The following is a 20,753-nucleotide window of genomic DNA, read 5'->3' as shown; positions in this document are numbered from 1 at the left end:
GTGTGTCTGTGGGTTGGGGAGTCGAGATATGGCCAGAGGCTATGCGACTATGTGCACGAGTGCTTGCATGTTCGATGCATTCCTTCTCCAAGCATAACCCACATGGCCCGAAAGCTTTATATCAACCACTCAATGCGTCCTTCTGTGCAAGAGACAGAGGTCTTTTGTCCCATTTTGTAGTTTACAACATGGAATATAGACTATACAGCCTTTCCTTAGTTCCAGATAATCAGAAAATGTAAGTTAAATACGTAGTTCCGAAGTAATCCAGTGTTGGCAAGTGCAGATCTATTGTGTGTGCTTTTAAAAGGCTGCCTCTGCTCATTTTCAGTGAGTCCCCGCTGTGCATAAACAAAGCATGGCCTGGCCAAAGGCATCATTATAGGGTTTCAAAAGCTCCTATAACTTCAGAACAAATGCAAAAGAGTTGGCAGTTCTCTGTGCAAACTCTGCCTCTTGCAACGTCACCCCCCATGAATGTCTGCAAGCTGTTGCTAGAGCAGACTGGATGAAAGGCAACCTGTTATTTACCAGCAAGTCTTCTACTTTGGCAATTACACCAAAGGCTTCCCTCTGCAGGCAGTTATGCTCTTACACATAGCCACATGTGAAATAGTTGATCACTTGTCTTTGTCATCATTCTCCTCAAATCTAACTTTGAAGACTTCCATCTGTTCCTTGTTTTTGTGCAGGCTATCAGATAATGTACGTCTGATTAAGCCAAACATCTTATAGGCCACATACAGTGCATGTACAGTACAAGCATTTTTCTGCCTTTTTCCTTTAATCCCCTATTTCAATACATACAGTACATAAGCTTCATCCCAGACATGGTCCTTAGCATTTACATAATGGTAAGTCTAAGTAAGTGTAATCTGATGCACAGACAGAGACGCGTATGAAAGTTATCCCACCACCAATGACCTAAAATACTCAAGCTTCTTTTTTTTTTTTTCTTTTCTCCATGCATTTCATTTATAGTGAACATGAGGTGACTAATCACTGCTGTTTGGTGGGTGAGTGGCAGTATTCATAAGAGAGGAAGCACCTGATAGAGTACAGTACAACTTGAAAAACTGAGGAAAATCCATAATAACGACTGAATAGTAATTTTATATCTCTGCCTGCGTACACTTGTGGCTCGGAGGTGAGAGGTTTGCTCCTCTGGTGAGGAAGCTGGCGAGAGCTGGCTTTGCATTTCAATGGGCCTCTTAAAGATTCAGTGTTGTCAACTTTGAGAGCTGTTATTAGCGTGCATCATTTTGGCAGTGCAGCGGTAACACGTCTTGAATTGTTGCATTTCAGCTGCCAGATGATGGGGAGGAATAAAGCTGAATCGAGAGCTGATTAAATTCTGTGTTTGGTTTGATATTCAGTGACTTCAACAGTCCAGGCCTCTTTCTGTTCTTCTGTCTTGGAAAATGATTCAGCAAACGGTTGGGGGCAGTTGGTTGCTTCCTTTTTTTAAAATGATATTAAAAGTATGTTTTATTCTCTGCTAAATGACTTAACTGTGATGCAGGTGTACAGTATATATGGAAGACCACTTCTCCCAGGAAAAAAAGAAATACTCACAGTGAGTCAAAATTATGAGATACATAGTCAAAATTTTGAGTTTAATAAGTCAAAATAGTCAAAGACTCTTCAAAATCCACCAGCAACGTAGGCTATGTTTGCATATATGTTGTTGGCCAACATAAAGTCTTGCCAGAATACGTCATGTTGCATTGTGGGAAAAGTTGAGTCAGTTTTTTCACAAATCCAAAGTTGAGGTTCAGTTGTTTTTCGCATTAAAAGATATATGATGCTGTTTATGAAATATCTCAATGATTTGTTTAATCTTATATCACAAAGAGGGAAGGTCTGTACACACATTCATGTATCAAGGTAATCTTAAATCTGTCAGTGATGTAGCATGTCTTAGTGGTAACTCGAAATACCTCTGGCTTCAGTTTTTGTGCCTGTATTCTTTTTTGGGGGGGGGGTTGGAGGATGAGAGCCATTTCCCAGCATTTCATAATTGCTCTGCCAGTCTTTAACAAGGGAGGGTTTTGACAGTAAGGGAGGCTGAGAAAGATGAGAAACGTGCACAGAATGTTCTTCACTTCCTGCTCCAAAGTGCCAAGGTGAGAGGTGTCAGCTGAATTGGGGAGAGGAGCCGAAAAACAAGAGGAAGCCTAATGGGGATTGAGACAGTGATAGGGGCAGGCCACGGGGTTTTGCCCGCAGCATGGCCCCACTGAGACCTTGAGACACTATAAAAAAACATTTCTAGAGACACACAGTGACACTGCTGGGAGCAAATCCATCTCGACAGGCTGAGAACCAAGACTGTAAAATGATAGGTTATCATTTTTCTGCACAGAAAATACTTTTTTTCCCACCCACACATTTCACAGCAAAACCTCAAACCCATCTAGAGTCGGACAGAAAGGCAGATGGAGTTAGTAATCGAGGCCCAGCGCTGACAGAGATGGAGATTTGATACAGATACAGAAAGGGTGACCAGCAGCGACAGCTTGAGAGAGTGACATGAGCACAAATCAAATCAGGAGATAGATACAGAGAGTGTGAAGGAAGAAAAGGAGCAGGACACAAAAGAAGTGTGGATGTGAGAATGAATAAAAAAAAGTTAGAGTGACTAAGTGACATGGACAGGAAACCAAAGCATGAGCTGGAGAAAGACAGATGACCCTTGCAGTGGCGACGGCCGTGTGTGTGTGACAGGACCTTTTTCGGGAAGGGAAGACCACACCCCGACCGCTGGCCATGGCAGGGGACCAAAATGCGCCCCGACTGGCCCAGAGGTTCCAAATTATCCTGTATAACCAAGGTGTTTCCTTCCCATCAGCCGTGTGAACCCCGCTGTCATCTAAAGCTTTTACAGGCCCCAAGGCAGAAGAGGTTATAAAGAGGCTTCCAAACATGCTGCTACATTAAAATGATTTTTAATCCGAACATGCAGTGCATCATCACCGCATAAAAAATGACGTGAACGGGGGTAAGAAGTCACTCATGGGTCAGCCTATTGTTTTTTCGCTGCTCATAAACAGCTGCTTTGATACTTACAGGACACTGGGTTCCCATTCTAGGGCAGCATGGAAGCTTATAAATGCTACAAATAGCTACAATAACATTAGGTAACGTCCCAGAGGCCCTGTGAGGCAGATACTCCTGGCTCTTCTAAGAAGTAACATACGCTAGCAGGCAGACAGAGACTGGTCATCATGTGCCCCGCTGATAGTGATGCCTGATTCAGTCCAGAGATGCGGAGATAGACCAGCTGCCCATGCCAAACCTACTCTGAATTGTGGATCTTTCTTGCTGTGTCTCATGGCCTCCTCCCAGTCTTTAGAGTCACACACTGTTGGCTCAGCTCTCGCTCTGTTAAACGCTGACGACTGATAAATTGATAAATGCTCCGTTTTTCTGCTTGTTGGGAAATGTTTGATTTAATATAGCCCCAGCTTGTGTTTCTCATATGGACATCAGCTTTGAGTCACATAGGTGAAGCACTCGGTTTTCAGAAAAATAAATACTTTGTGATCTCTGAAAAGCGCTTCAGCAACACTTACTTCTGCTCTGATGGCATTTCCAGAATTGAACTGAATGAATAAAAACAAAATGTGAAAAGTTTTATTATCAGTTATATTCGTTATATTAGTTATAATTTAATTCTATTAATATTGCGTTTTATTTTTTTTACCATTTTCATACAAAGCTAGAATGGCACTCTGTAGAGAGCATTCCTCTGCCAAGGCCAAATGATACGAAAATGTTAAAAAATGTCATTATCTTGTAATGTTAAAATTCCCCTTTGACTCGCACCAAAATTGAATGGGTTTTTATCTGGCCCATGCCCCATCTGTCCACCAAGTGTGGTGCAAATTGGTTCAGTACTTTTTGTACAATCCTGCTGACAAACACGCAAACTAGAAGAGCACTCAATGAGTGTTGACCTCTGCCAAGGCCAGTGTCAAACAATATACACCAGATATCAGAGAAAAAAAAATCTAATTCATAGAAAATAATCCTGATCTGCCCCAAAATGTAATGGCTTCTTCCTTGGGCCATGCCTCGTCCCTCCACTAAGTTTGCTGCAAATTTGTTCAATACTTTTTGCGTAATCCTGTTGAAAACAAGGTGAGAACATAACCTCCTGGGTGAAGGTAACAATTGATTTTTCTGTATTGTACAAAACAAGTAAGGAGATATGTCATTTCCAGCTACCTGGGTAGACAATATAGTCACAACTCAGGGAATTGGTTCAAATTCTTTTGTATCATGCTGCAGATGAAATGTTCTTCTCCTCCCGATGGTTAGACGGCGTCAAAGAAGCAGTGGGTGTTGTAAATCAATCGTCTGGGTTTTTCAAAGATTGAATGCTGTGATTCAAAAGTAATAGTTATACATGAGAGGCACAAACTGAAGCTAGATTTTAATACACACTGTATTGAATTCTGTGCTCAAGGCATTGTTCATCCTCAACAATCACCTCAACACGCACAGACTTTGAGTCATGCTCTCTTTGCCAGCGATGAAATAAGGCTTTAAAATCTTCTACAAATATTTTTATATCTCTTTCCTTCTCCTAAGCCTGCAAATATTTTGTCCTGAGGATGTTCTCGATTATCACGCTCCATGTTTGCTCCAGTTATCTCCTGACTGCCGTTAACATTTACTGCGGCGTTAAAGATTTCACACTCGCTCCTCACATTTACTCAAGCTGGTACGCAGAACAAGCAAGTAAATAAAAAGAATTGTCTCCCCTTGACGAGCTACTACTCAGTGGAGCTTCTTCTTAGGGTCGGACGGTTAAGGGGCCCGTCTGCCAGTTCTAATTTATGGCCATCCCTGTGGCACCAGTTTTTGGTGCTACAGCTGTTTTTACTGTCACGGCCGTAAAGCTCTCCTGGGAAGGGAGAGACAAGAGAAGGAGAGATGAGAACAATGGCTCGTCATGCAACTTGCAGATGAGCAAAGAATTATAGTTGGAAGGAAAGGGGAGGTGTGATTTTGTGAGTGTCTGGGGGGGTGGTCAGGGGGTGCAAAGATAGTAGAGGCGTCACACCTGTGTCCTTAGTTTTCATGCCAAAAGGCAACCTTAACATAGTCCTCTCCTTGATTTCCCTTTGTCTCTGCATTGTAGCCTTTTCCTGGCTCTGGCCACCTTGTCCCTGATTTGGTTAAACTCCTGTCACATTAGTGTGTGTGAGCCATTATTTGTGTTATTGGCCCCATGTGGGGATCTTCCCGTTGTAAACAAAAGGAGAAATGGGTTGGGTTTCCTGGAAGCCTTTTAGCAACAGGATCACCTTAGATCCGAGGAGGATGATGGTGCTGGGAAACTGGATTATCGGTTTGTGTTTAGGGTAGATAATTGAACATTTATCCGAAAAGATGTGAAATCAAGACTAAGAATTGCGAAACAGCATTACTAACGGCTGTGTGTGTGTGTGTGTGTGTGTGTGAAGTTGTATTGTGCTTTGTGTTAAATGCTAAAGCTAGCATGGCAACCTACTCACAATGGCAGTGCTGATGTTTAGCAGGTATAATATTTACCATCTAAGATTTAGTGTGTTAGCATGCTAGCATTTGCTAGTTATTACTTAACATAAAGCACTGCTGGGGCTGATGGTAATATATTACCGAAATATTAGACAAGTTAACATCTTGACTCGATGATGGCACCAGATGAAAAGTTAAAGACCCACCAGTGTTATTATAATTCATCCTGAGGAGGATCTATTGGCTGGATTTCAATGCTTCTAATAGATATTGAGACAGTTAATTCAACACAACAACTTCTGTTCCCATTGTGGTGCCAGGGGAAAAGTCAGATGATCACCAGCTATTAAAATTAATTATTTTTGGAACCATTCACTCATGAAAGTTACACACTTTTTAAATGTTACTGTTATTTTGTTCTTGCAGGAGAAGCTGTCTGAATCTGATCCAAACCTTCTGACACATCAGATCAATAGGCCTACCCACAAATTTCTTCAGGACAGTCTACGCAATAAAAGAAACCACCTGGAAAACTTACACTGCTTGCAAAAATACAAAAACAAAAGTGATGGGCCCGCCAGCAACATTGCTGTGTCTAGACCCATGGCAGCAATACCAAGGCTGGCTACAAGTAACAACAAGAGAGCTGTTCTGGTTTTCCAAAAATATCATTTTTTATTTCACATGAAATGTTCACATTTAGCATATTTATCAAACAGGTCTTTTATATAATCTTCTATACATATATATACATATCATACACTTCTCTTACTTACACATGTACAAAATTAGGTAACAAGAATTCAGATAAAAAAAAAAAAAAGACTGACTTCAATGGTAGTCATACACTGTTGTGCTTTGTTGATCAAGCCAGCCTGTCCGGTGAAGATGTGCTTGGCAACTTGCTTTGATGCTGTGTCTTGTCTGTTGTGACCTGGTGACTGTAACATTTTCAAATCCAGAACTGTGATGATTATTCTGAAAGTCTAAATGGCTGATTACTTCACTTTGTGTTTAGATGTTTTATTCTATTTATTTTTTTGTTTGGTTTTGTTTTCCGCATGTTTTCTGCCTGGCGTTGGAAACATGAAGGAGAGCACCATGATACCCAGGGGTGGATCCTGCTCTAAAAAGATTTGATACCAGCTCCTCATCTCAGACAGTTTTACCAATACAGGGGCAAGATCCAACAAACAGAGAAGTCCCGCCTCTCTGCAATACACACAACATCTCAGTGTTTGCTTTTGGCAGAAAAACATTTTGTCCCATCACGCTTTCAATCAATCGCTCCCTTACTCTCACTTCAATACACACATTTTTCCTTTCACACAAGTACTAACTCTACCAAGAGAGAGAGAGAAAAAGCCCCCCCTCATTCCCAACACTCAACATTTCCTTTCATAAGCACATTGTATATACAGTAAAACTTCTCAGCTGCAAATGTTATAAATTATCTTCACAGAATGTACAAGTAACAGTTCAATGTAGTGTGTGTTTTCATGTGTTGCAGAGCGTCTGATGTCGGTGTGTGTGTCTGCGTGAAACACTGATGTGGAGTGTATGTTAGTGTGTCCGTACTGTGCAGTATTAGTGCTACAGTATATAAGCACATGGTGGAGTTTGCAAAGGAATGGTTGTGATGAGAACAGCCTCCCGTGTTTGTCAATGCTACATTTAGAGAAAGTAATCACTTGGGACATCAATGCCACTCAATACCATTACGATAACAATACAACAAATAGTACACAATACTCAAGGGTGGAATAGTGTACAAGTTGGCGAGATGACTGATCTTTGGCTCAAAAGGTAAGAGATTACTTTGCCATGCGGATTTATTCCATCTAAATTTATATCTATACAGTTCAAAACAGAGTTGGTGTCTTTGCTTTTGATTGTTCTTCGGCCACTTTAGGTTTTTCTTCCGCTTCTTCATATTTTCTTCCAAGGTTATCTTCCAAAGAGATTTATGTGTCTTGGAGACAGTGCCCAAAAAATACAAATCAATGAGAGCTTGGTCTTTCCAAGAAAAAAATACTGTCACCTTTTGAAAAATAAGACAAAGCAGGCATGCTTCATCTCAAATGCTCAGCTACTCGGCACATGTTGTGCAAGTGAGTCCATCCGTACTTTGCAAGCTTCAAAACACTCTCCCTGTGGCCAGCACTGGGGATGTCTTTTTGAGTCAGTGGTCTCATCCCCACAGACTGTCTTCATTGTAGTCCCTGAAAAAAAAACATCTGCCAACAGCAGTCCTTTCATGTACTCTCAGTGCAGCAGTAGTAGTAACGAAAATGGGACTAGCAATGAGAGGATTGAGAAGGATGTAGCTGCCACTGCGGAGTTTGTCCGTACACTCTTCTGGACGTCTGGCAGGATTACCACTGGGTCATCTGCTTGAAGATGGGAGATAAAGAGGACACATTACTACCACATATTTACACCCCAGCGTAATCCTGAATGTGCCTGGATTGTTTTAAGGTCAGGGATAATTAGAAAGGACGAAGGGTTGGTCAACATACCTGCTGGCAGTCTGTTGGACGGGTTGTGAACCCCACCCCCAGATCCAACTCCAGCCCCACCTGCGCCTCCTTTAGCCACTCTGGCCTCTTGAGAGCCTGAGGAAAAGAAAAAATGCCATCAATTACTCTGCTGGGTCTTGCAATAGCCTAACATGACTATTAGGGGTGATTGTGCTGCTCGTCTTACAGCCAGGAGGGAGGTTAAACTTACCATCAGCAGCTACGACGTCCACCCTGAGCCTCAGGCACTCTTGTCCATGGTGGTGCAAAGGTTTGGCTGCAGGGAACAGGGAAGAAACAACACAGGCGTCAACATCCTAACTAATGCACTTATCCTCCTCTGGCCCCTTAATCTACCTACATGCATGGACCCGTGCACAAACACACACACACACACACACACACAAACACTTGGCAACAGACAGACGGAGGGACAAAGCTTTAGGACGCCATCTGTGACCAGGCGAAGTGTGTCTTGTCCTGCCGTTTAGCTAATTACAGCCATGGTCAGGGTGACAACACTGCTTACTCTTTGTGGTCACATTCTAGCAGGATGTCCATAAACTTGGCAAACTGAGCTGACACTCCAGTTTGTGTCCATGCAAAGCTTCAAAGAGCTGGCCACCAAACGCCAGCATATCACAGTTAGTACACAAACATACAAAAACCACAGAACTTTGCCCCAGTCAAACTTCCTTATGAATGAAGAGATTGGTGACATTGTTATTCTGACACGATAGCAAGTTGACATCAGCTCAGAGCTGCTAATGTAGATGTTAGACTCTTGAAAAACAGGACCTACTGGCAAATCTGAGAGAAAGCTAAAGTGACACTTACAGATATAATAGTAGCTTTCTCCTTGACGGAACTCCTTTCCCAGGGTAAATGGAGTAAAACGCTGGAACTTTTCAGAGAACTTCTCAGGGGCGTGAGGGGCAAATGGATGGCCACACTCCCAACGCATCTGGTCGTATGATTGGGGCTTGCAGGATTCGTAGTCCTCACGCTCCACCATGTAGAGCACATACCGCTCAGCATCCAGCAATGGTACCTCGCCCTCAGGGTAATGGGGGCAGACGATGTCCAGGTAGTCATTGAGCTTCACCTCTACAGCATAGTCGTCCCACAGAAACCTGCAGGGAGGAGGCAGAGGAGAGCAGTTTAGGCAAGTGGCAGAAGACTGATAACTATGGTTATAGCATCGGAGCGGTGATAAATATAAGCCTCAAAACCTGTGATTATATATTGATCGGCTACACGCCAGTGTACAACAGGGAAATCAGAGGAAAGATTTAGAGGTCTGGGAATGAGAGATAGAGAGCAGGACAGAGTGAGAGTGTTTGTGTGTGAGGATGTATGTGTGTATTGGAGTAGAATGAAGAGGGAAAACGCAATGAGGGGAAGAGTGATCTGCAGAGAACATGTGCATAAATATGGATGAACGTGAGGCCGGTGTAGCTGCTGCTGCTCGCTGCTGTGTTGAGACTTAGCAGTGAGTGCACATTGATCACATGTCCCACGGGAGTTGAATGATGTTTACAGAGAAACATTAGCAGTCAGTTAGTTGGTCAAGACAGGAGATGGGTATCGACATGTGCAGGGCACACACACCGACAGACACACACACACACACACACAGAGCGACAGAATGCATAATTACAAATTCACCTCAACAGAAGCAGAAACACACCTGAGTTTACTCGAAACCGGGTTACGGTTAAAAATAAAGCTCACGTGTTTTAACCCATTCATTAGGGTCAAAGAGACAGGCAGACGAATACAACAAGTCTGGTGACGGCCTGTAACTGTCTCCCACCACACTCCCTCTCATTACAAATACAGAGAGACACAGTCAGACTGTCTGCCTCCCCTCCATTCCTCCCTGCATCCCCCCCTTCACTCCTCCACCCTCTTCATGATGATCTTTAAGTAAACTGAACGTCCTCCCTCTCCTTCTAGGCCTGGGTCAAAGAGCACTCAAGGAAAACATTTTGGCATTCAAATGTTGACAAATACACAATTCAGAGGCAAAGTTTAGACAATTTAAATAACAGTGTATCAAACCCTGAGGCGGGTTCAATTGGCTTCATCCCAACTGTCCATAATTCCTTCTCACTTCTGAATTTTCTTTCAAAGATATTATGAGTTTATCTCCAGGGAATCATCACTAAAGGCATTTCAGCTTTGTCCCCTTCCCCCTGACTGAGTGACTGCTCCAGGGGCGGCTCACAGCTAATGCTCTCTTCTCAGCCAAAGCCATCTATCACCGGCCTGGAGCGGTAGCTGGCCGCTGGCAACACACACAAACTCACACACACTTCCCAGTAATTCCCATCTATCAACAACCTAAAGCAGTAGCTACCTACTATTTGCACCCACCGAACCCACACACACACACACACACACACACAGGCACACACACACCTCCTCCCTTGGTACTGAGATCCCAGGCGATGCCTATCAGTTTACCGTCTCCTACTGTTCTGGATCACCAGGGGCTCCCTGAGAATGGATGAAATTCAACAGACTTAAATATTTTCACAACACGCAGGGAGAATGTGTGTCTAATATAGGGTTTTGTTGCTTTTGCAATGAATACACGCATGGCTCAGCAGGCTTTCAGCAGCTCAAAGAAGCGGCTGCCAGCCAGTGTGAGTTAAGTTACTGCCTGCTATTTAATCAGATCTACAGATCTCATGGAGTTATTAGTTCTAAAAAAAAAAAAAAAAAAAAAAAAAAGCCTAGTGGGTGCTAAACTAACACCTTTAGAAAGGAGAAAACTAAACACTGAGGGCATTTCTTTCCTCAAGTAGATTTTTCTTTGAGAAAGCTGGTGTTTTCTCATAAAACCTCCTAAATGTAACAAGTGGCATTTGGGGACTTTGTCTTTGTGTGACAAGGTCCATATGTGTGACTAACGATCAAAGTTCACAGGCGCAGGCCCCCGTCGCTCGTTAGCTGGTGTTGTTGTTTGTTGCCAGGGGTCTCCCTGGTACCCCCTGGTAAAAGGACAGACGCTGTGGCTCCAAAAACCGGGCCCTGACTCCTGCTCCTCCCTCTGGCTCCCTCCTCCCCCATCCCTTTCCCCCTCTCCGCCCGACTGCTTTCACTCAATACTGATGACCAGATTAGCTGGCAGCACCATTACAACAGCAACATGGGGCCATTGGAAAACAAGCACCTTTTTAGTCTACTGATGAAACTTCCATCTAACTGTGCTGATAATAGTGTGCTCCAGCCAACTTTTAGAGGGTAGAGAGCAATAATTATCATTTTGCCACGGTCCAGACAGCTTAATGCTTATCTGCAGTTCGCCTGCCACGCTCTGTTTACCAGATTGGCGCTAAAGTGTTTTTTCCCCCTGCCACTTTCAATTCCAGTCGAATCGATAACACTATTGAACAAACACTGTTGTCTGCTTTTGCCTGACAGAGTTATCATCCCCTCACAAACACTGAAAAACACACACAAACAAACTGCCTACACCCAATCCCACCCTCACCCCGAGCCCTGATTACAAACTGGTTGTGGTATGGTCCCAATGTGTTCATCAAAAGGGGGTCGAAGGGGGGTACAATTAAAACACAAAAAAGGGTATTAAAGTTGCCCTGGAAGGGGGTAATTATGCCCTCCTGCTCCCCACTTCCCAGCCCCTTCAGGCTGAGGGTTTGGGGGGGCCAGAGGGCATGAATAGGCGTGGGAGGGGAATGGGGGGGGAGGGGGTCAAAGGGCTTGAGTTGGGAATGGCTTTTGAAGTTTCTCTCAGTGAGTGTTTCTGTGTGAGTGCTACAGTTGCTTTATCAATGCCACTGTTTCATACAGTGTCTCTATTCAATGAGCCCGCGCTGATGGAATACCTCACTTAGCAGAGGGGACAGTGGCTGAATACGCACCCGGGGAGGCTGGCTAGCGCCTTTTATTAATGGCAAATAGTTTTAATTATCCTGCTGCCTTTTGTTCCCCTCCAACGCCTCGGCATTGAAACGTTCCACATCATCAGCTTAATTAACTGATCGGAGTAACGCAACTTCAAAGAGAGCTCCGGCCTCTGTGTGAAAAGGTTTAGCTAACAAAGTCAAATCATGCCACCTTCACTTCAGCAGACAAAATCCTCTTTCCCCTCTGTCTCCCCCAGCGTGTGTCCCTTGTTATTTCCCTCTTGCTGACTGTTTCCCTCTGTGTGTCAATAGGATGATTTATTCCCATTGTTTATCCTGGGATGCTCTCTTTTAATGACAGCGACACTTGGAGCCTCAGCAGAAGCGGCAGCGTGGAGGAGTTGTTGTATTCTCTAGTTAAGGGTGATTTGTGGAGCTATGGCAGACATGCAGCGAGGGTTGTGTGCATGTGTGTCTGTCTCGACCTGAGGTATTTAAATATGTGATTGTTTGTGTTGGAGTATGTGTGTGTTGCGTCTGTAGAGCTCTGAGGAATCTGGGAGTGTGTTTCAGCTGTGATAAGGTAGATAATGAATGCCGATAATGAATGATGATGATAGCAGTGAGGGAATATCAAGTGGTCAAGTGTGTGTGTGTGTGTGTGTGTGTGTGTCTGCGGTGAAAAATAGACTACAGACTGTTCCCGGCTACTCTTCCCTCTCTCCTAAGAAGGAATTCCTGATTTATTGAAGCCTCTTCAGGAGCAAGAGACTAATCTCTCTTCTTTAATCTCTCTGGCCAGCGTTTTGCTTTCTTCTCCACCTCTACCCACCCCTTTCATCCATCCATCACCCTCTCATCTCTGCACTCTATCGCCCTGTGGAATGCCGGACCTCAGAGGCGAAGAGGCCGCGATGTGGATCAAAGGTCGGACAATCGCCAAGTCAGCACCGAAGAATTTAACACACCGACAGTCAGCAAGAAGCGGCCTTGTGCACTTTACATTCTATAGTGGGATACTATGAGGCACTCTCTTTAAAAGCCAATGTAAGACAAACTACACATATCTGACCACTGCAGCTAAAAACAGGAGCTCTACTCTACTTAACCTGTGCCATCTCTCAGAGGCCTTCACAGTCACCCTAAGCACATAAACATGTTTATTTTCCTCCCGGGTTTTACACACGCTGCTGATGTGACCCAAAAGGGGGACTGGCCTACGTCACAGATGAGTGAACCGGAATGTGGGGACCACCTAATCGGCTCGTCCAAGCCTGGATTATTGAGTTGAGCAGAGGCTGAGCTGGGGTCCATTCATCAGCACCAGACCCTGCTTAATACAGGGGCTTAGAGTGGACAGCGAGGCCCAGAGCAGGGGCCGAGGGCCTGGGTGCAGAGCAAATGGTGAGGCAGGCAGGGTGGGGCTTTTTTTTTTTTTTTTAATTCTCTATTGTTCTCACATAGAGAGGGGGTATTACTCCTTTACACTGGAGTTTTGGAGCTGAAAAAAAGACACACTGACTATGATTGTGTGTGTGTGTGTGTAAGTGTGTCCATTGTTACAGAGGGGAAAGTGAGGGGTGTTAACAGTATAATGAAAGACACAAGGGAGCAGTTTCTTTCAAGATAAATGTGTGAAAGCTACATGACTCCGCGAGGGAGGTGGCACATCACAGCACATGTGAGCTGCATCGCGAGCTTAGTTAAGCATGACTGTTTAATGTTATGACTTAAACTCTTTTTGTTTCATCTGTCCATCTACTCATCCATCAGTGTCAGCCGAGTCCTCCCACTCTCTGTCCGTCTTTCATCACTCAATAAGCAAACCAGATCCTCATGTCAACTCTGCCCGCCCCTGTCCCCCGCACCCCCTCACAAACCCAGACTTGCTGAACCAATCACAACCTGTCCTGGTGGTATTCCAAATATGCAACTTTCTGACCCACTGTTTGCAAAGCCAAGCACAATGCAGCGTGGGTATACTGGGGTCGTCATAGAAACAAATATGGTCCAACTCTTTCAGCTCCTCCCTTTTAACATAATATTCCAGCCTTCATTCTTTGCATCGTGTGACTTTTTGTCATCCGTCTCAATCAGCTTTCTCCCGTCTGCCACTCAACCTTTGTCGGTCCGGATCATTGGTCATTCTGCCGGCGTTCCTGGCTGAACTCACTGGGCTCCTTTTGCCACACAGCAAAATGACGAAGCTTTAAATCCAGCAGAGAAATAATTGGCTGATTCCACAGCACTGAGGAGGCTTAGATGAATACATATGCTCTTTCCAACTGTCTCACGCTGTCCCCTGAGCCATTTGTATCTTATAAAAGGGCCAGAGCAGAAAGGTCACCACTGACATCACATTTCTCAGGAGGCAAATACCTGTGCAAGAAAATCAATTTTGCTGGGTTTTAGTCTCTTGCTCTGTGTTTTATTTTTCTGCAAAAAGAGTCTGAACTTCTATCTTAATGAATCCCATGGGGAATTTACTATATGTGAGTACAAGCCAGAGTTTTTGATTTCTAAATGTAGCAGTTGCAGCAGCTGTTGCTTACAGATAGCAAAAATGGTATTAATACGACTGACCTCTAGGGGGTAGCAGTATTAGCTGTGGGGACATGTTTACACAGCGAATCCAGACTTTCAGCAAACAGGACAAAAAAGGCAAGAGAAAAACAAAAGTTACACAATGAACCTTATTTAAACAACAAAACAAACACAATGGTTCATTTTCAGAGATAATATCTGACTCTTTGTGGCTAATTCTTCCTCATCCAAACACACATACGCTGTGGGTGCACTGAATGTTACCAAGATTTGACAAACAAGTCTGGAGGACACACGCACACACTCAGTATCTCTGCCCCACACACACCATGACAGAGAGTGTAGGCTGTACTCATTATCATAAATCTGTGTACTAATGGAGCTTTTCTTCCTCTATGATTTTTGTGTGGGATTGAAGTGGCGCAGAGAGGAGGAGCAGAGTGGGAAGGCGCAGGGGAAGTCTGCTGCGTAGATAAGGAAGAGGCCCGACGATGGGCAGGGGTCAGAGAAACTGCAGGGCCGACCCACGTGAGACTGATCAGAGGAGAATCCCAAATAGAGACACACAGAGAGAGATCTGACAGCGGGGGGAGGCGGGTCCAAGATCATCCTCGAGCCTCGACAGTTGAGCACAACCCTCATAAAAACAACTAATCACTATTCATCACTTCTAATCTACTTATTTTCACAGTTCAAACATATCCATTTCTCAAATGAGCCTGGGAAATACAGTCAACCCATGAGTCCGGACTTTTACGGTCTCGCATGTGTTGATGTGTGAGAACTGTATTGTTTATTGTGCAGACAGGATACGCAGTTTTCCCGGGAAAAGACGTGGCCAGGAAGTGCAGCACTTCACAAGAAACACAAAGCAGACAGCGTGCAGACTTTGGTAACACCAACAGCACGCCTTTGGGAAGTTCAAACTTTTGGCCTGATTCACTATCGAGTCCGGTCAATAAAAAGCAGCCCTCCTGCCTCTGACACTGCAAAGACAAGCAGGATTATCGAACAGGAAGGGAACCAGGTTCGTCAACATGGTCACCGAGGTAAAGCTGTCTTACAGACGTAAGCAAGACAGGAAGCGTCAACACACGTCAATGATCATTGAGTCTATATGAGGCGATTACCATCCCTTCGACAATCTCTTGGTATTTTCCCCAGATTGAATTCACCAGACAGACAGATTGCAAGACCAGATTAAGGGTGGCGGGAGGGGAGGGGGACAGATGAAGTGAAAGAAAGAGAAATAGACTTCGAATTTACCAAAGAGAGTACTGACCAAATCGGGGGGGGGGGGGGGGGGTGTTACAGCGAAGGCTGGATTAGGAAGCGAAGTGGGAAATCTGGATGTTTTTCGAGGAAAGTAGCTTCGGTTCAGATTACTTGGAAATCACAGAAATCCCTTATCTATTGCACCCAACTAATCACTCCGGCTGATGTGACTATCCAATCTCATCTTTCATCTCTCAAACATGCATAAGCGCACATACATGGAGGGCAAACAGACGCCTTAACCTACATACATGTTTGTTTTTTTTCTTAATTCAATTCCTCTCCTTTCATGGCCCGAGTTCTCAGACTGGCTCAACCACTTCCACTGCTGCAGCAAGACACTCAAGAGAGGAGAAGCATACATGGACAGACAAGTGAAAAGACCAGGAAGAGGGAAAGAAAAAGAAACAGGTTTGCTGAGAAGACTAGAGTGGCCTTTCATAAGGAGGTAGAAGAAGGAAGCTTTACAGGAAAGGACCGGGGGAGAAAAAAAAAGCATGAAGGAAAGGGCAAAGTGCCTTGTGACGGATCGCCATGGGTGCCAAGAACGATAAAAAAAATTCCACACCTCTTAGCATGCTTCCCTCCTTCCCCCTTCTCCGAGAGCCAGAGTTGGAGGTGAGGAAATAATAGACTGAAAAGGGACAGCTTGTAAAGTTGAGATAAAAGCTGGTGAAGGAGCGAAGGGGACCGAAAAGACAGGAGGGGGAAGAATGAGAGTTTCCCAGAGGCAGAGCCACGGCCGTGTGAAGAGGGGCTGGCCTGAGTGGCAGCCAGTATTCAGGGACCACCGCTGTGACAGAATGACTGACAGACTGATAGAGGCCGTGCCACTTCATCACATAGTGAACTCCGACCCGCAATCAGTCACACCAGTTACTATTCTCTTTCTGTGGCTGGCTGTGAAGACCCCTTCCCCAATTTGTATGGGAAGCATCACAAAAACACCCATACTGACTGGCTAAATACCAAGAAAATCCTTCATGTGGGTGAAACATACCTTAAATAACTTGCCCATTTGAGCCAACATGGCAAAAAAACAAAAAAAACCCCACTGAATTAAATGAAACCACTGAGCCAGCAATGGTAAACTGAAACAATCTGGAAGCGTATGTTGCCGTTTTACCAAAATCAAAGAGCTCATTAGAAAGGCATAGCAAAGCAAAGACTTCAGAGTTAGAGCAGATTAGCTGAAAAATGTGTTAATCATTACAGAAGAGGTGATGATGATGACGGTGATGATGATGATGACGTTAAAATCAACGGCGGATCAAACAGATGTGCGTGTGAGCGAGCCATGAAACAGTTAACAGACTCACAAAACTGGAGGCCACAGAACCGAGTTGAAAAGGGAACCTGGCCAAGAAGAGGGGGAGGGAGGTGCTGGAGAGAGGGAGAGACAGGTACAAAGCAGAGGAGGAGGAGGAGGTGGTAGTGGTGGTGGAGGAGGATGAGGAGGAGGAGGAAGGGGGGGAAACAAGCAGTGAAAGAGCAGATTATTGCCTCACAGAGCAGTTGTAGAGTCCACGGGGCTCCTGGGACGATGTTAACATCAATCACAACTGTGTGGCACATGTGTGTGAGAGTGTGTGGACGACTGGGTTAATGTGTACAAGAGCGTGTGAGTCACTCCAATCTGGTGATGGTGTACATGTGAGTGAGTGAGACACTCCCTTCACAGCAGACACGTACACACACTGGCATGCCGGGACCAGAGCTGACTGGACGCACCGCTGAGCCTCTTTTTGGGAATCGACCTGTGCTGGTGATGAAGCTGTTGCTAATCACGACACAAAGGTTACAGACACACTGACAAGTAAAAGGTCAGAAAGTGCTGAAACACACACTGACACACACACTGTCAGGAATAGATTTCACTCATGCTGAAGCAAAACGGTCGTTAAAGTACAGGCAGACACGACCTTGGAAGTCAGCAGGACCCAAGGCAGCGCTCGCACACATGCTGAAATTAGTGGTGAGCAGGGCAACTGTGCATGTATATGTATGAGTGTGTGTGTGTGTGTGTGTGGCTAAATCCCTCAACAAACACACTGAGAAAAAGGAAATGAGCCTGTACCACATGGGCCAAAGTGATCAATCTGAGATCAATTTGATTAACGACAGCTTTCTGCCCAATGGGACGGACCGACAAACTGAGGCCAAAAAGAGAAGAGAAAGACATCTCATGAGGGAAAAGATGGACGTCAACACACTGTATCAATTTAAGGGGTCAAACTTGAGAGCAGATTGCTGGGAATGATGAAAAGTACCAAATTAGAAAAAAAAACATCTCAGAAACTCTGTGCTCTTTCTGCGAATACAGGATTAAGAGTAGCCAAAGGGAGAGATTTAGCACAGTCATCCGGAAAAAAATAGCAAGTGCAAAAGGACGGATTACCAGTATATATACAGGAATGATTACTGTCGTTCCACAGTGGGGACACAACAAAACGCCTTTCCATCTGGGACTTTGACTTCATTCTGATTCTCAGTGAAAGGCTTTGCTGCTGTAATTATGGCCTTTCTGAGAACAGTAAATGCTGTAGTTTTAACCACAGGGGAGATCAGGAGGGAGACAGGGATTGAATGTAAGCTTGTGAGAGAATATTTAGATATCTGGATGTTTCAAACCAAGACAAGACATGCATTTGTTCACCAGAGAGAGAGAGTGAGAGAGAGAGAGAGAAAGTGGGGGCCAACTAACACTGATTGATTTGGATGGCGTCATTTGGTGTGATTGAGCGTCCTGGTGTGTGATTGAGTGATTGTCTGCCAGGAGTCTCTGTTTGTGCTTGCCCGTCCGTGTATGTGTGTATGTGTGTGTCAACGGGCGTGTTTATGAGTGGGTGCATGTAGAAGTTCATTTGTGGTGTGTAAACCTAACCCTTTTCATACCCCGAGCCATTTCACCCCAGCCATCATCAACCATAATTCTAATTGACCCCCACTTATAGCAAACGGCCCCTAACCCCAACAATTTCAGCTCCAATTTCTCCTCCCTGAGCAATCCATCTCTCTCCCACAGTGTGACCTACTGGGCAGGTCTCAAGTTACCTCCTCTGTCTCTGTCATACACCATTATTACTCGTCTTACCACTTGAAATATGAACACCCCTATGTCTCCCTGACAGCCACGTAAACCCCATGCGATATCTCTTGATTTAGGAGATATTGAAACCTCCCACTGCACGCTGAGGTTAGGACTCTGTGTCATGGGGAGGATATTGCAACAGATATTTCAACACATGGAGCTCTGATTCAGGCTTGTAAAAATCAACTCAAACCCCCCCCCCCCCCCCCCCCCCCCCCCCCAAAGAATTTAATCTCATGAATGAAGACAGGACTGCACCAAAGTAGCAGAAAACAACACAAATCCACAGACTCCTGACAAAGAAAGTGACTCTAGTAATTGTAAGTGTGCATAAGAAGGAGATGCAGCATTGTTATCACAGCTCACAACCCCCTTTAAATGAAAAACTGAGCTCCAGAGAAACATATCTACATAGGTCCCTGCGTTGCTCTGTCCATTAACCCCCCCCCCAACATTCACCCACATATCTTCCTTCCCTGCCGAGACTGAGCCGGAGCCGAAACAGCCCATTCACCTCACTAACATAAATAGATGACATAACCTGATGCAACTAATCCTGCAGCAGAGGAACACAGATTGCGGAACGGATTAAATCTGAACAGGTTAGACAAAGTATTACAGGTAAACAGCACCATAATAACAGGTCCGAGCCTAGAAAGAGGGGGAGGGAGGGGGAGAGAGAGAGAGAGAGAGTCCTAACTATCTTGCATTATCATCACAACAGCAGCCAGTTGCGTCCATCGCAAATTCATCACAACGACCTCGCTGCATATGCATGAGGTGCGACTGTTCCAACGCATCTGAATATGGATCATTATCATCTGCCCCTGCTCCGAGAACTGGGTTAAAAGTTCGTTTATGTCTAAACAGGCTTGGTTTTGCATTGACTAAAAATAAAGAAGCGAGCGCAGAGGTGGGCTCTGAGTGAAAAGAGATATTTACTTTGGGTTGGTGCTGTTCCAGTAGACGCTGTGCCGCTCCGCCGAAGCCAACCAGGCGCAGGCGCTCACAACGAAGCCCGCAACCCAAACCAAATCCATGGCACAGAGGAGTGGAGGCGTGCAGAGAGAGGAGACACAACTCAGGTAGGGTTGTGCGGGGGAAAAAAAAAAAAAAAAAAAAAAAAAAGTTTACTGAAAAGAGTAAGGTCCGTGCACCTGGAGAACTGCACGCTGGAACAAACACTTTACACACGCAGCGGTGGTAAAGGAAACAAACAAACGAGAAAAAAAAAAAAAAGCAAGTAGATTCGTGGAGGAATGAAAACTGCGGAGGAGATCAGGTTAACTCGACAAATCCGTGGTGAATGAAAGGTTGAACTGCGTGGAGCCTGGTTTTGTGAAACGCCCACAGAGGCGGGCCCCGCCTCCTGCACCGGAGGAGACCAATCAGAGGGCTGTCCGAGAGACGCGAGCACCGTGGGTTTCTCCGTCTGTGCTGTGAGGACAGAGTGTCTGTGGGTGCACGTTTAAAAAACATTTACTATTGATTTGTAAGTCAGAATATTGCAGTATCATACTCTTAGGCAGTTGTTGAATGTGTGTCCGTTGCAGTAACCTCATCATACTGCGTGGTGATCTCTGAACGTTTTGCAGATGCTATAATATACTTTTTTAAAATCTTATAATTAGCACTTTATAAAACATTTGCTATTGGATTAAAAAGTCTAGACAGAGAAGCAGGTCAAAACTTGAGAGTAGCTACAACCACATCTGCCATTGCCCTTATTATTTTGCAGGAAGGCTATAAACAAGTGTTGTAAAACAGGAAATCACTCATCATTTATTGTAATCAATTTTTGATTATAAGATTTAATTTTGCTCCCATGTAGCTAAAACAAAGCACCTACAGGAGAGACACGACCAGAAAGACACAAAAAAGCTGGACATGCAAAACATTCTTTTATTGTGTTTTGCGCAAGTTTATCACATTTTGCTG

The 20,753-nt window shown here is 44.6% G+C and overlaps 1 protein-coding gene across 2 annotated transcripts; it reads right to left on the bottom strand.

Annotated features, from left to right (window-relative positions):
- Window positions 1–6,157: 6,157 nt before the first annotated feature.
- LOC139634293 (ephrin-A1-like) lies at window positions 6,158–20,123 on the bottom strand. 2 transcript variants are annotated; one of them, XM_071500654.1, is made up of 5 exons: window positions 19,758–20,123; window positions 8,865–9,160; window positions 8,239–8,304; window positions 8,028–8,123; window positions 6,158–7,901 (listed from the first exon to the last, which is right to left on the bottom strand). In XM_071500654.1, the coding sequence occupies exons 1-5, from the start codon at window positions 19,853–19,855 to the stop codon at window positions 7,774–7,776; spliced, it is 684 nt and encodes a 227-aa protein (XP_071356755.1). In that variant the 5' UTR covers window positions 19,856–20,123; the 3' UTR covers window positions 6,158–7,773. The 2 variants fall into 2 exon arrangements, with proteins under 2 accessions (XP_071356755.1, XP_071356756.1); XM_071500655.1 differs by having other exon boundaries at window positions 6,158–7,898; window positions 19,758–19,994.
- Window positions 20,124–20,753: the final 630 nt, after the last annotated feature.

This window comes from Trachinotus anak, unplaced genomic scaffold, assembly GCF_046630095.1.
Source record: "Trachinotus anak isolate AG129_WGS33_773 ecotype Australia unplaced genomic scaffold, CSIRO_AGI_Tana_v1 ptg000016l, whole genome shotgun sequence".
Lineage (NCBI taxonomy): Eukaryota > Metazoa > Chordata > Actinopteri > Carangiformes > Carangidae > Trachinotus > Trachinotus anak.
The sequence above is the reverse complement of the archived record's forward strand: the minus strand, read 5'-3'. Positions and strand labels throughout refer to the sequence as shown.

Excerpts from the sequence above, each read along its gene's own strand:
- LOC139634293 (XM_071500654.1), bottom strand. The coding sequence starts at position 19,855 with ATGGATTTGGTTTGGGTTGCGGGCTTCGTTGTGAGCGCCTGCGCCTGG. Across the intron at positions 8,124-8,238 it reads GGACGTCGTAGCTGCTGATG|GCTCTCAAGAGGCCAGAGTG; the intron begins GTAAGTTTAACC and ends TCTTTTCCTCAG. Across the intron at positions 7,902-8,027 it reads GTCCAACAGACTGCCAGCAG|CAGATGACCCAGTGGTAATC; the intron begins GTATGTTGACCA and ends CCCATCTTCAAG.